The following is a 15379-nucleotide window of genomic DNA, read 5'->3' on the forward strand; positions in this document are numbered from 1 at the left end:
GCGAGCTTCTGCTCTCACTAATCTCGCCCATTTTCAATATCAACCTGCGTGCATAAACTTTCAATGCTTCAATGCATATTGAGACTTTTGTTTTTTGTTTGCATGAACATTTAACGAGAAGAAGGAAGTGGAAGCATAGGAGGAGGAGGAGGACTCGAACAGAAAGATAAGAAAAATAAAAAAAATAAAAAAAAAATTTTTCTTTTAGACAAAGCGCTGAGGTTGCAATATTGGCAGCCTAGCAATTGTAAATCTAATCGATCCTGCCATTTTGCTCATCGGGAATGCATACACTTTACGAGATGTCTGCGTTTGTATGTCCTATCGAAATCATGTACATATTGAAAGCGAGACTTTCTTTGGTCACAAGCGTAATGTGTTACCTAGAGCAGTACATTAAGTCATTTTACATCCCGCCATTTCAGATATTCTTACCATGTACGTAAGCGTATAGTAAATCACAGGTAATTTAGGCAAAGACGAGCTATGGAGGGTAGGGGTACATATGAAAATTAATTCACTTTTCGATTTTGTATTCAGCCGCTTTGGCGAAAGTTAACTTTCAGCTAAGTGATAACCTCATGCAAGAAAGAGTATTCGACCATTTTATCTTACTTTCAGATAATTGACAAATAATTGGGTGTTGCAAGAGTATTTGTAGTCGGATTGTAGCCGACATACGATTGAATAAGAAACATATGCACTAACTTCACACAACGATTTTGGTAATTGAAAAATCGTAAAAACAGGCGAATAGATTGATGGACGGACGTATACACACTATTCTAAGACAGACAAGATAGACAAACTTATACACACTCATCCATATTTACGACACAAGGGAGCTTTCGAAGAATTTATCTAAATCTTATGGATAATAATAAAATCAGGACACTACCGTCCTCCAAAATTGAATATAATAAGAAATTTTACGTCTACTAAGTGCACACATTAAAGTCAAATGTTTGCAATGAATCATCGCTGTTCGTAGCAGCACGTATGATTTTACGTACAGACATGATTTCATTTAACCAAAGTTATTTACATATGTTATGAACATATTCGTATACGCTATGGGCCTACGTGCATTTGAAAACGTTTCATATGCTGAATGATCCCTAAAAACATAAAAAAAAAAATACAAAATACAATTCTCTACGTGTATGTACGCGCATATACATTTGTTTATATGGATTTAAAAAAAAAAAAAAAAAAAATGCATGCATACATGCAAGAACGCAAGTACACATGTATATGAAAAAGAAAAAACTTAGATATCAATAATAACTAAAACTAAAAAAAAAAACATGCCGACTTATATCCGCATCTTAGAGAACTTCAGGACGACTTGGAGAAATATTTCATTTGTAAGTATTTGGGGCACTTTAACAAAGTAGTTTTGAAGTAAAATAAACAAGGCCCCATTTCGAAAGACAAGGAGACATAACAAGCGCTGTAGCGTCTACATGTGAGAAGAGAAATTGAAAGAAATGAAAGATTTCAGTACTAGGTTGTACGGAAATATTAATAAATGGTCGCATATTATCGTTTATTGGATTCATTCGTTTTTAGTTGATCCTCATTCGATGATGTGTGTTCGTATCCAAGAAGGAAAGGACCCTGATTGGTACCTTAAAATCAAAAAAAAACGAGAGGAAAAAGTCTTTCAGGTTTTTCAAAATTCTACTCGCGCTTTATGATCTGATCAGATATAGACACAGAAGAAGAAAAGAAGAAAAATGAGAATAAATTACTGACTCATAACGATGCCTACGGTGTATAATTAGGAATATTGGATATGCTGTCAGACAATATTCCAAATAATTCGACACAAAACGATTGTCAAGGAATCGAGTCAAACAAAGGGCGATAGAACATAGAACAATACAATGTTGTATTTATCCGAATCTTTTTAAAATTAAGTTAAATTATTTGCAGGATGTTTGCTCTTACTTGCCTTGTTCCTGCGAAAATTACGATCCGAACTCTCTTGATTCGCGTGTCTTTGCCTTCCGCAAATACTCTGCACATATAATCTTTTGCAGTCATGCAACCAAATTTCATTCCCAAATTTTGTTACGACATTCCCATGCTCACACCTATGAAATGTCCGCAAAATGCCAGCTTTGTCAGTAGGTAAACCATCACGAATTTATATTTAATTTGATTACTTTTTCGAATTTGCTTTCTTCGAAAGTCGGTTCGTTTTCATGCAAACGCACATTGTCCTAGCATGGGATTTTCGTAACAATGCACGGCTATAGAAGGAAAAGAAATGGGGTTTCAAACCTTTCAATTGCGATCTCCTTAATTCCTCTGTGTCTTAAAAGACACAGTGCTATAACTATATGAAAGTTTAAGTAAAAAAAACACATAAACTATTCTTTCGGTTCACTTCAATATTATTGTTGTTGTTATTATAGCTAAACATCGACAAACGAAAAGTACGCATCATGTAAATGCACTAAGGCTAAGACTAAGACTAAGACTAAGAATATCTGCGGCTCAAAAAAAGCTTGTTACAAAAAATAATTTAGAAAAGCACGACCGGTATCTAATTTTGGCTATTATGATAGGGTGACATGACAACAATACCGTTCATATGATTTCTTCATAATTCGGAGTGGAATCTAAGAATAATGTGTAAAAGTAGTGGGGTAGTAGATGAGATAAAATATATGTAGCTATGACAAGAGTTTTTGTTGTAAAAAATTTTAATAAATTCATGCACGGCATAGATATATCTGATCGTATGATCTACTATCTTCACTCTTTCAAGAAGCCAAAATTATACCATAGAAAGACCTCTCTTCCAGAACTTACAACGTCATCATCACCACACACAATGATGGAACAAGACAAAGATAATGGAGACTGGTTTCATGTTCTGTATGTGGACGCACAACAATTTAAATAATATAAAAACTGCACTAAAATTGTTCCTGAAATTCGGGTTTAAGGGGATCGATCGTAGCTTAATTATGTTACTCGACTGCAATTTTACGATAGTAAGAAATATGCATATTTTATCTGCTCGTTGCAGCAGGTTCATAATCCCCATCTATTGTGGTAGCCTGATATTGAGAATCAAAAACCAACTCCGAAGTAGACGATGCATCCTAAATCCATTAAGATGTCACGACAAAAAAATTATGCCGTACGAACTCGCTAAGTTAGCGAGAAATGTGAAGAATGGATATGCTTCCGAAAGATATGAAATCACTTCACCTATAAATTACCGTTAGAGCTAATCATCTACAAATGTCGTAGGTATCCACGTTGTCCCCATTTTTTTTTTTTTTCCTTTGAAAATCCCATTCGTAATATAATAAAATATTAAGTCATAACTTAACGCTCGTGAAGATATTAAGTACAAATTAATATAAAAATAATAATAATAAAAAAGAAGAAGAAGAAGAAGATAATGTGTTTATATCGTGAACATTGTGGAAAGCACTTGAAATTTATTTAAAAATATTTATCAAATTTTAATGAAATAGCTTCGCTATCCATCCAACGTGTGATGGACTGTGAAGATTTTCTTATCACTGATAAGCAAAAGACGGAACAAGATTACGTAGAACGTAGGCTGCTATATCTGCAGACAATCGCCAGTTTTTCATTGCGTTCTTTTAGGACGGCATTGCAATGTTTTTTGTTTTGCAACATATTATGTACGCGTAAGGTAACCTATTACACAACTGTAACATAAAGTAATAAAGTATAGGACGACACTTGTTTTTCTTTTCTATATAAGAATTCTTTCTGGCTATGCAAGTTCTTACACAACATACCCCGAAAATAATCGAAAATTATTACATTTAACTTTATATAGTGCATATTGATAATCTTTGCTTGCACCCGGGGAGAATTTCAATATTGTTGTTGGGAAAAGGTGCGCTAAAAAGTAGAGCTATCTGGTAATCGATTATACGGTGTCTTCGAATTATTATTATTATTGTTATTATTATAAATTTAACCAGAGAATAAATTCTAAGACTAAAGTCTTAAAGCACTAGCATTTAAGGCTTTCGGCTTTATTAAAAACTCTAATGCCCTTGAGATTTGAACCCACGACCATTGAGTTGCTAAGCGTGTCTTCGAATTAAACCACACCTAAAATACTTCGAGTTAAGTCATAACGTGATCTCCGTCCGCTAATTCATCTGAGAAAGGAAGATTTGCTGGATTTCAAACTTTTACCAAACAAACTTAAGAAAACTTAAATAACGTGTTAACTCCTTAAGAGTTCCTGTTCTTTGTCATTTTTTAAAACTGACTTACACACGTTTCGCATGAAAGAAAAGCTCAAAAAGAACAACAAGAACCGAATAAATTACTAGAGGTAAAAAAAGAACATGTTCATGGCAGACGTCATAAAATGCCAATAGACCTGAGCAGCGAAATCGGTTCAGAAGATATGTCTTTTCCAGCTATGACATTAACATTTTATCTAGAAAAGCAAATTATGCCTTGATTTAAATTCTCATTGCTCTCGTCAGATAAATTTCAAAAATCAACAACACTAGGTTCCCGATTTCGTCAACAAGTAGAAAAAAGGAGCTGGTAATTTTCTCCTTGTCCTACCTGAGCCCTAGGCGTGAGCCTAAGCGAAAGATTGCAGAAATTTTAGTTGAGTGCTTGAAGCATCAAAATTTGAAAAAGTCTTCGCTTAAGATTCTCAATAAATTGTGTATATATACATATACATACACACAAATATACAGGAGCATAAAGGATTTTTTTTTTATAATTTTACCAATAATCAATGCCATTATGGTGGCCGAGTATCGCGAATCTAATCCTACGGACGTCGGCGGACATTTTGAAAATGTAATAAGATCGGCCTCCCATGATAGCAGCGCTCTCGGGCTGGCGAGTCAGCGAGTCGAAACCGTAGGCATTAGCCGTCCTGGGTAGTGCAACTAAATTCTTGCAGTTCTTGTTCGGAGATGGCATCTTTGCTTATCTGGAGCTAAACCATTTTAGGAGAAAAGAAACGCAACCTCACACCACCAACGTGCTTTACACCACATGCTCTGATAAGGGTGTGTACTTTCTTGCTCGCCTAAGACTGCTGAGGATAAGACCTATATTATTCATTTGATTGATGAAGCTAAAGGTCCACTTTAGTCATGGAAATGTAATGTATTTAAAAGAATTAAATGCAAATAAAAATTGAAATCATTTGCAAAAATTGTCGAAAAAGTTAAAAAAAAATTATCGCTTCATTGTCGTGGCGGTAGAGGGTTGGCTTCTAGTTGTTACATTTGTCTGTAAGAGATGTTGGTAACTATTAAAAAAATGGTACATAAGATATATATAGGTACGATGCGTATGAAGCGTACAGATTTTCACTGCACCGTGAAGTCAGTTATCATAAACACAACAGTGGTGGATCTTAAAAATTTCGATCTGAGATGAGTATAACTTTTTCCCTTTTTGTTTTGTTTCCTTTTCTTTTCTTTTCGTTTTTTTTTTCTTTTCTTTTCATTGCTTTTCATTGCTTTTCATTGCTTTTCTTTACTTTTCCTTTCTTTTCTTTTCTTTTCTATTTTCCACCCAAACTTTAACTCATACACTCATCGGGGTGTAATTATAGTTCATACAGTTCACATAGACGTGAACACAATTCTCGATGAAATTTTTCCACTCCGTTCGCAAATTTGTAAGTATTAACAAAAGATGCAGACTGACGCGGTCTACGTACGCATTAACAAACTTGATATACTTTCGGAGGATCGGTATTGAATGTAAAATATTGGTCATCAGTTATTACGGTGTCATAAAATCAGTTCAAGGCAAATAAATTCAATGCTTTCGGCTTTAATTTTTTTATTTTCTTTCTATTCTATAACTTAATAAAATAAACATATTTATATTACGTTGTTGATTTTAGTCACACACAAACAACAACATGTTATGAGAAAAGAAATACTAGCCTTATAAAAGCAACTAATACTCATAGACATTGGAAGACAAAAAAAAAAAAAAAAAGGGGCATGTATCTGCTGTTTGTTAAAAAATTTTCCATAAACACAACTGAAAACTACGTCAACATACAATTAGCGCACGAATCTCACAGATACGCTAAGACGATTGCTGCTCTCTTAATTGAAAGCAAAAAAAAAAAAAAAAAAAAAAAAAAAAATGAGACGAGCCCCCAAAAAAAACAAAAAAAAATTGACTTACTCACTATATGTATAAATATATCACATATAATATGGTATATGTGCAGTACGACGACGACATATGTTTGCATGCATATACGCATATGTATATGTATATAGCATATACAAACATATATTCGTCCGTTTATTTGTCATAAAAAAATTATTGAATGTGATCGTAATATATGACGATAAAAGCCGTCGAACAACAACGTCTCAATAAAGGAGAAGTTTTTTATATATTTTATTTTCTCATAAATTGTTAACCAACGTACGTAAACACCATCATGCATATGAGTACCTAAACAGACGTACAAAAAAGTATTCAAACAATAGGAAACAATAAGATGTGAAATTGTTTTGCAAAATTCTTATAACAAAAAGTACTCTTCTTGGGCAATCGTAGAGAAAATTTCGCTTTCATGAAATATCTTTAGATGGTCGCGACCTTCATTCACGGCACCGATCAGTTATCGTCCAGATGATCAGAAACGAAGAATATTTCTTTGTAAGGGCCGATCTCTCAGGGTACGAGTGCTATCTGCTGACAACCAGTAAGATGTGTAGGAGCAGAGAGAGAGAGAGACAGAGAGAGAGAGAGAGAGAGAGCGAGAGAGGGACAGAGAGAGAGAGAGAGAGAGGGATAGGGATTGGCCGCAAGCCTAATATGTGTGCTACACATTTAACACACTCATCACTACAGCTGCGGCCGTACACTGGCTTCTTAGTCAAAATGCTTATTTACTCTGCTGCTCATGGGGATAAAAACGGGGTGAATACGGAAATTTTACCACTTTATCTCATTCTCTTTCTTCTTTACAGACCGAGGCCATGACTTTGACGAGAACAAACAAGCATACTATTGGTCTTGATTCTTCCTTTATTTTCCCGAATACAAATTAATTTCCATATCAAAGCAAAGATTTGAATAAAAATAAAAGTACCTTTGTTCTCCAAGTGGATACCTTCAACCATTTTACAATAACGTTTACATATTTTTAAGCATAAGATGCTTTCGAGTTGACGTCACAATTTGTATCATTGGTTGTCTTGTTTTCTGCTTTTCAAACGCAAAAATAGACTTACTAACAACTAAACTAACAAAATAAAAAAATTTAATCGAAATTCACAAAACCTGATCCTTACATCTCCCCAATCAATCAAATTTGCGGCTACGGTGTCGGTAGAACCAAAAGTAAAAAAGTTTGGAGCATTTCAGAAAATCTTTGATATTGGGTAGGTCCTTAATCCTCTTAACGCTATAATCGGAAAAAAGAACTTCGAACATCTCGAACTCTGCCCAATGACAGTTGATATATAAAAATTTGGAATATATTTTTTTAAATGTGCTACGAATCGAAGCGAAGGAAAGATAACACATTTTATCACATGGTTACGTCAAACTTTGTAGATAAAAGTTTTTTAAGCAGACAGCAAATACGCTCATGATATCACCAGAGATTGTCTTGCGACTTCACCTTTACTTTTAGAGAGAAACGCAATTTGGCAGCATTTTTAGTGATTTTTAGATTAAAGATTTGAACATATTTTTATGTTGTTTATGTTGTTATTGGAAAATATGATTTTGAAAACTTTTTCTTTTAACTTTCAGAACAATTTTTTAGAACTTATTTAACTCTTAAGTATTGTTATAAAGAAAAGCTTTTTAAAAATGCTTCAAAATTGTTTCGACTGTTTTTTTGTTAAGAAATCAAAATATGTGCACTGCATATAGTCAACTGCTCCCATTAAAACAACGTCGACTTTGGTTCCGGCGCAAGAAAGTGTGGGTATATGAAGTTTATGATTGCATGAAATTTTTATCAGCGAAAGATCAAGCGAGAGAAAACTTATCCAGGTTCTGCCCACTACATCAATTGTCAATGATCGCAATATATACTCGTTGCTGTTAACTGGTTAAGTCTGGAAATGGGTGCGATGGGGTCTAGAACAGAAAGTAGCTGAATAGTTGAAACCAAGTCCCAAAAAAAAAACTTTTTTTAAAATCTTCTTTTTCACCATAGACACAGGTGTTCTTTTCATGCGAAAAGGGCAAACTCGAAATTCTAACAGCCATCTAAGTTATTTCTTAAAGTCGACTAATGTCGGCTGAAATTGCAATTTGGAAAATCCCTTCATATACAGGCTCTTTTAATAAAATGTACTCTAAAACTGCGTACGCGGATCGATAGTCGGAGTAAATAAAAATCGCGACCACCAAGTCGGGGTCGTTCTTGGCTTCAAATCTCAGGGCAGTTTGATGACCATACTTGGACGTAGCTTTAGCGAGTGATTGATCGCTTACTCGATCGTTCACTCCCTATCTCTGTCTGCTTTCTTATTTGTTCCTAATCATCACCGTGTTCCATGTACAGGAAACATCCCCTGATTTACACTTGGAAAAGAAAAGTATGACTAAGAATTATAATTTTATACCGATTGTCAAGGTCCTAAACTGGAATTTCCGTTAGCAATATCCGGAAATGCCAAAATCAGAAACCTCATAAGGTATGCAATAATATTCATTGATTTAGCTATCCATGAATTTGTTCATTTGTTCGTCCACCGATCTATATGTCTGATCTTTGTTGATGGAATGTGTTTACTACATGTACTGCTAGTCAAGTTAAGAAATTGATTTAATTCGTTTGAAACCGTGCCCACAATAAACAGAAAACTTGCTAATTTATAATTCCTAGGATGTATTATCGTAAATCTATTTGCAAGAACGGTACTAATCAGTCAAAAAAAATGTTTAATTTTTGCTTTAATTCAATTCATTGTTGTAAAAAATATAAATAAATTAACTACATTCACGTGAGTAGCTAAGCAAAGTTAAAGCATTGCGACTAACAATTCCAATGAACGCGGGTTCAAATCTCAAATGCGGTAGAGTTTTCAATATATGCGAGCATATGATCTAATTTATCCGACAACCTTTAAATCCATACTTTGTAAATTTATATATAGACAATAAATAAAAAAACTAAAAAAAAAGAAGCTAACTACGAAATAATAAAGGATACTTAACTTAGAATCTCCTAAAATCCGTTTCGAACACAGATTCTCCATATATTTCAAAAATTTCACTATCGTTTGCTACACTTGATATAAGTAAAAATAAGATATATTTAGATAAAAAAAATATATTCCTACAACCTATTAAATGACAAATACGTCCAGGAAGGATAAAAGACGAACAAAATGCTAAAAATAGTTTACTAAAATGTCAGTCTTAATAATTTCCCTTGCATACCAAAGTCGTAGTAGAGAGCAATAGATCGCACTTTATTTTGTGTAATATATGTGAAATTGTTATTTTATTGTCGATTAGAACTTGCCAATCTGCTTAGAAGATGTTCTTCCCAAACGCTGTTTTCAATTTTTCGAAATCGGATTTCTAGCCTAGCGTGCGTATTTAATTTTTTAAGCGCACGTAATGTTTTTATGAGAAACGTATATTTGGAATTTTCTTGTTGGCATTTTTTCTATGCGCATAAAATCATTGCCGACTTTAAGGCTTCATCTAGAAATATTTGTTTCTTGTTGCTTTAAACAAAAGTGAAATATAAATAATAATAATTTTATATATTTCTTTTTTTTTTTTTTTTTTTTTTTTTTTGTTATTATATATTATACATCATACCTGATGACTTTGAACTGCTGCAAACATTGAATCCTTTTTACTTCTATTTTTAAACCAGTTTTAGAATCTACTTTTCAAACATGAATTATGCTTTTGAACAAGACTCTTCACTCTTTTCTGCTTCTTTTTATTTTTTTATTTTTATTTTTTATTTTTATTAATACTCAAGTGATTTAGTTATTATTGTTGTCTTTTTTTTTTTTTTATTTCTTTTCGTCTTTTACAAGAATATATTTGTCACTTGTTTCTTTTAAATTAATAAAGAATATCCGTTCATACGCGTTCTATGCGGATGCTTGCTCAGCTCCTGTTAAAATGCGTTCATGAAGTGTTGATGTTACATTAACATTCGCGCTTTTTATAGCGATATCAACAAGTTGTCTATACACCAGCAGAAATGAGTCGGTAATTATCAACAATTGATTGCACCACAGTATAGAGTTTCAATAATAAACTAACTCAGCTAAGCAACTAATCCGTAATTTCTTATTGTTAGTAGATTGATTAATTACCCCGCAGGATATTTATGTACTATAGGGTAGTGGTCATATTGCAATAAACCAGGTAAGGTGTCTGCCAAGATGTTCTGACCTTTTATGTATGTATTTTATATTACATATTTATTCATATATATACGTATGATAGAATTTTTGTCTTATAAAAAAGTAAAGATATAAAGACAACGCTTGACGCCGGCAAAATTTCGCCGTCCTGGATTTTCGATGTACAGACGAATTTAAAAATATCAATTCATCTTGTGACACCTCCTATATAAGAATTCATCAATTATTAACAAACGAATTTATCGTTTGCTTCAAAAACTTTTTATTTTATTCAATTTTTTACATTTTCACAGTGTATAACTGAAATAAATAAAATGAAAACTCACTCTTCGATACATTTTAATAGCATTTACGTATACTAGTACGCATTTTATATACTTTGTGTGTATTTGTTTTCCCTTTTGCCAATAACTTGAATTTGCATACGCGCCATACTTTAATTGTTACTTTAGAAAATATCCTTAAAAAGCTAACATAAACAAAACAAAAATTATTTCAATATGAAGTTTCATAACTAAGTAGAGATTTAAGTTCCTTTCTTCATGATTGTTTTCTTTTTTATTGCACGCATATTAAGTTTATAAGAAAAAAAAAATAAAAAATAAAAACGTAATGGCAAACTTTGTATGTCCTTTGAATTTGTTATTTTTGAAATAATTCAATAATCGCTTGTAAATAGTCACGTAGCTATTTCCCTTAAATACTTTAGCTTAAATCAATTATAGATATAAATGAACGGGGTTCGTAAAACATATTCTTAATAACGTCAATAACGCAATTGATTTAACGCCGGTTGTCCGTATATCCATCAGTCCTTTCACTCAATACACGCCTACTGCCTCAACAGTATCCCGAAGAAGAAACTTCATCTCTCTAATTTCGTCTTAGCACTCTCTTCAAGTTCAGTTGAAAAGTGAGCAGAATTGTTTAGTGAGTTGTTTACATACCCAAAAACTAATAATAACCGAAATGGCAAGCGTTTGTCAAAAGAAGACTGAAAACAAAACTTATTTACTTCAAATTCATGTCTTATTGAATTAATTCAAAATGAAACAGAACTCGGGGACCACTTGATAGTTCTGGATACCAAGTAAGCTCGATCGTAATTTCGATATGTTACTCGACACCAATTTTATGAAAAATGATTACTTTATCGACTGGCCATATGCGACAATTATGGCGAATAGTAAACCGGCCCTCAGAACAAATCAATTTATTTATATTACTAATCATTGGAGCGAGATGATGCTTTGATCTTGCTACTAAATCTTAGGGTTAAACTAAACTGCAACCAATCAAATCTTCGATGTATGTGGTTTAAAGTTCTAACCCTGAAAAAACTTAAACATAATGTCGTTATTTCCATATTCTAATCGGATCGAGTGAGGCGATAAAATTGCAATTGTTTGTAAGCTCTGAATATTGGATCGCGGAATATATCAAAGTCGATCAATATTCCGTTACAAAAATTAATTGTGAATTAATTACCAATATTTTGAACATTCCATTTCATTATCACGCCTTATACGTATGTATGCATGGAAAAACATTAATTTGTGTTTATATATTTTATATATTTATATATTTGAGAATTCAATTAAGAGCGTATGCACAAATTGTTATTTGGCGAACTATGCATAGAGGCATTTAACAAGCAAATGTCGATTCAATTCTATTATCACAAATTTGAAGACCTCAAGGGAAAGTTCCAAAAGCGTAAAATATTGCATACGAACAATAGAACAAAAAATGCACAAAATTGAGTTAGATTAGGATTAGAATCGTTGTTCCTTGTCTGTATTCTCTAACATATTTCGCTCTATAAAAGTCAAGTAAATTTAATATAAGTTTACATCATATGCGTTGAAATTTTGTATTTGACTGCACTTTCGCTTACATTTCCATGTCAAAGTTGACCATGACGAATCCAATGAAAATGCTGTGGCCCAGGTAAATACTTTAAGCCCAATACTCTATACAATTTTCCCCTCAGATGTACCGATCACTGACAATATCTTAACTGCCACATATTTCAAATGATACAGTAATTCAATATTCGTCTATTGATCTCATCGATGTTTCCTACGAACTGCAAACTCATTTCAATCAAATTTCGTTTGGGATGAATAAGCGAAATATTGAAATAAACTCTGAAAAATTTACGCCTACTTCCATGCTAAGTGCAGCCGCTTGTCCTTTACTATATTTAAATGTAATAACAACAGTATCCCCATCAACCATCAAACAATCAAGTGGAAATATCATATAAGAGCTAAATGCCAGCAACTTGACTTAAAGATCAAAGACTCTATTGCATAATTCGTCCCGAACCTCATCTTAAGCTAAAAAAGTCAGTACATTTTATACAAGATTATCCTCCAGCCTATTTTGATCTATGACATACAGCTATGGAGAGCATTCAGTAACTTTAATATTGCAAGACAATTAAAAACGTCAATCAAAGATTATTTTCATTTTAAGGTTAAGTGACTCTTCGTGACTCGTTAGCAACAAAACTATGCATGACGGAGCGAATTTTTGCAATGTTAAATGTCGAATTTAACGCCTTTCTGCATGTAATGTGCTGCTAAGCTCAATGGTCATATAAATCCTTTCGCAATATCTTTTCTGCAATCAAATGAAGGCAATGATCCTACACTGGATCCTCCTTCAAGACATTCATTTATTTTTGTTTCTTAAATTATTTTATTAAATTTTCTAAATTTCCCGTTGTTCTCTTACATAGTATGTTTAATTTGGGTTACAATAACATCTATTAGGTGCTTGCATGTATTCTGATCGTTTTTTTCACTTGAAAAAGGCATTTCTTGAGAAAAATTGTTACAATTTATGATAAGCAAAAATATTTTCCACAGTATTTTCTACAACTTTTTCCCATGTTTCTGGTAATATGAGGATACCGTGTCGAAAAAAAGATATTGGTTTAGCAGCGATCCAATGATTGACCCGTTTACGCACTTCTTCAGCAATTCGAAACTGCGTGCCAGCCAAGCCATTCTGCATAGATCGGAACAAATGGTAATCAAACGGCGCTATGTCTGATGAGTGCGCTGGATGCGAGAGAGCTTCCAATTCGAACGGCAACGCAGAGTATTCGCGATAAATCTTGCAACATGTGGCCGAGCGTTGACATGCATAATGATGCCTTTGCTATTGCTAGTCTTTCTTGCGACAATACGTCGTTTAATTTGCTCAATTGACGTCGGTAGACATCTGCTGTGAGAGTTTAATTCGATTTCAGCACTTCGTAAGATTATTGGTAGTATTATTGGTGAGGAAAACTCCACCACGCTATAAATTTTGCTTACTATCTTTCCAAGCGGATTGAAAATTAAAGAAAACAAGTAAAAACGCTGTAGCGAGTAATGGCCGACCATTAAATACCCTGCACCACCGTGCAAATATTTATAAAACGAGATTTCAAAATGAGGCGTTATATGGGAATCGACCGAAAAGGAACGCTGATCTGAAATATTTTCAATAGCGTTCGTCCTAAGACAAAAACACGTTAATGTACTAAATTTCATAAGCATATCCTAAAAAATTGCGGCTTGTATGTTCAACGCAAGGAAACAAGACGGACAGACATGCTTAAGTATCGGTTTAATAAAAGGCAGCCGTATTGCAAGTCTTTTTGTATGCGGCGGTTTAGAATATAAAAATTGAAGAAATTATAAAACATTAAGCAAAGTATATATAATAAACCCGACTTATTTTGAAACTTTTCAAATCAGTTTTAATCCGTTTTCTCCTTTCATTTATATTCTATCTCTAATTTAAATAATTGTTTTTGTAAAATTTATTTTATACTAAATTTAGGCTCAATTATCATTGCCACACATAACTCTTCGGTTACGTTTCGTCGTCTTTTGTTGTGCCACCCTTTCTCTTAGGCTTGCGTAGTAGTTTTCTTCTTTCTATTTGGTCTATTTGGTCTAAATTTACTCGAAGAGAAACGATGCTTAATTAACGATTTGCAAGCTATCAGTGTAAATGATTATTAAATTAGGGAATAAACGATACCCGGATAGTTAGTGCTAACGATAAATTTCTTTGCATCCTGTTAGATGATGTAGTTATGCCATCGTCACGCAAAAAATAGTAATTATTGAAAGATCATTTAAAAATTGATCGTTTATTGTCTTCTCATCATCATCATCATCACCATCACCATCAGCTCCGTCATATATTGCTTACATATAGCCGGCAAGCGAAATTTGCAATATTTCTTCGTCAATACTCACTACAAAGATTTTTGACGTCCCACCGGCTGGTGTCACAAACTTCTATTTTTCTTCTCGCAAAAAACAGATAATTTTTGTATTGCTTTGTACCCGAAATTATTCGGTTTTTGCGTATGAAGCATTTATTTGAGCTCAGTCCACAAAGCCTCTATTTTTTCGGCATTTATTCTGCTCGTTTTTTTTTCACCTCGCGATTTTCATTATAACCTCACTTCTTTTCTTACAAAATTCTTGAATCTTTTAATGCATACTTGGATTGTTCTCCTCTATGTAAAAAATTTAATTCAATTTAATTTTTTCGTTTTTTTCGAGGAACACTTTTATACCCTACACCATGTAATTGGTATAAGAATACATTAAGTTTGTGCAGACGTGCACAACGCCTAGAACGACTTGAGATAGACGCATTTCTTATAACATTTCTCGTTTCAAAATCACTTTGCGAATCGATTTAAACTTGTCTGTCCACCTGCCCATATATCCGTCTGTCCGTCTTGTTGTCTTTCTTTCAATCTACAGGTCGGAAATATTCTGGCGAACATTAGTGAAATTAGCTCAGATCGGAACGTCTCATTTCGAAGTCATTATGTAAATAACTGTAAATTGTTATAGGGCACTTAATAACGGGCCGTGACCCAACACTATAGTGTTTTCATTTGTTTAAAGTAGTAGTAAATTCGAAATGTAATTTCCGGAATTATTATTTTAAAATTGCTTATCGCTGAAAACTTCATT

General features: G+C 33.2%; 1 protein-coding gene across 1 annotated transcript in view; it reads right to left on the minus strand.

Annotated features, from left to right (window-relative positions):
- The window catches only part of LOC119632029 (neural/ectodermal development factor IMP-L2), a 36648-nt gene extending 26698 nt beyond the window's left edge, over positions 1-9950 (minus strand). Inside the window, exon 1 of the mRNA XM_038024700.1 lies at positions 9817-9950. Coding sequence (XP_037880628.1) covers positions 9817-9843 — 27 coding nt within the window. The 5' untranslated portion in view covers positions 9844-9950. The remainder of the gene's footprint in view (positions 1-9816) is intronic.
- Between the last annotated feature and the right edge of the window lie 5429 nt (positions 9951-15379).

This window comes from Glossina fuscipes, unplaced genomic scaffold, assembly GCF_014805625.2.
Source record: "Glossina fuscipes isolate IAEA_lab_2018 unplaced genomic scaffold, Yale_Gfus_2 1, whole genome shotgun sequence".
In the NCBI taxonomy this organism is placed as follows: Eukaryota; Metazoa; Arthropoda; class Insecta; order Diptera; family Glossinidae; genus Glossina; species Glossina fuscipes.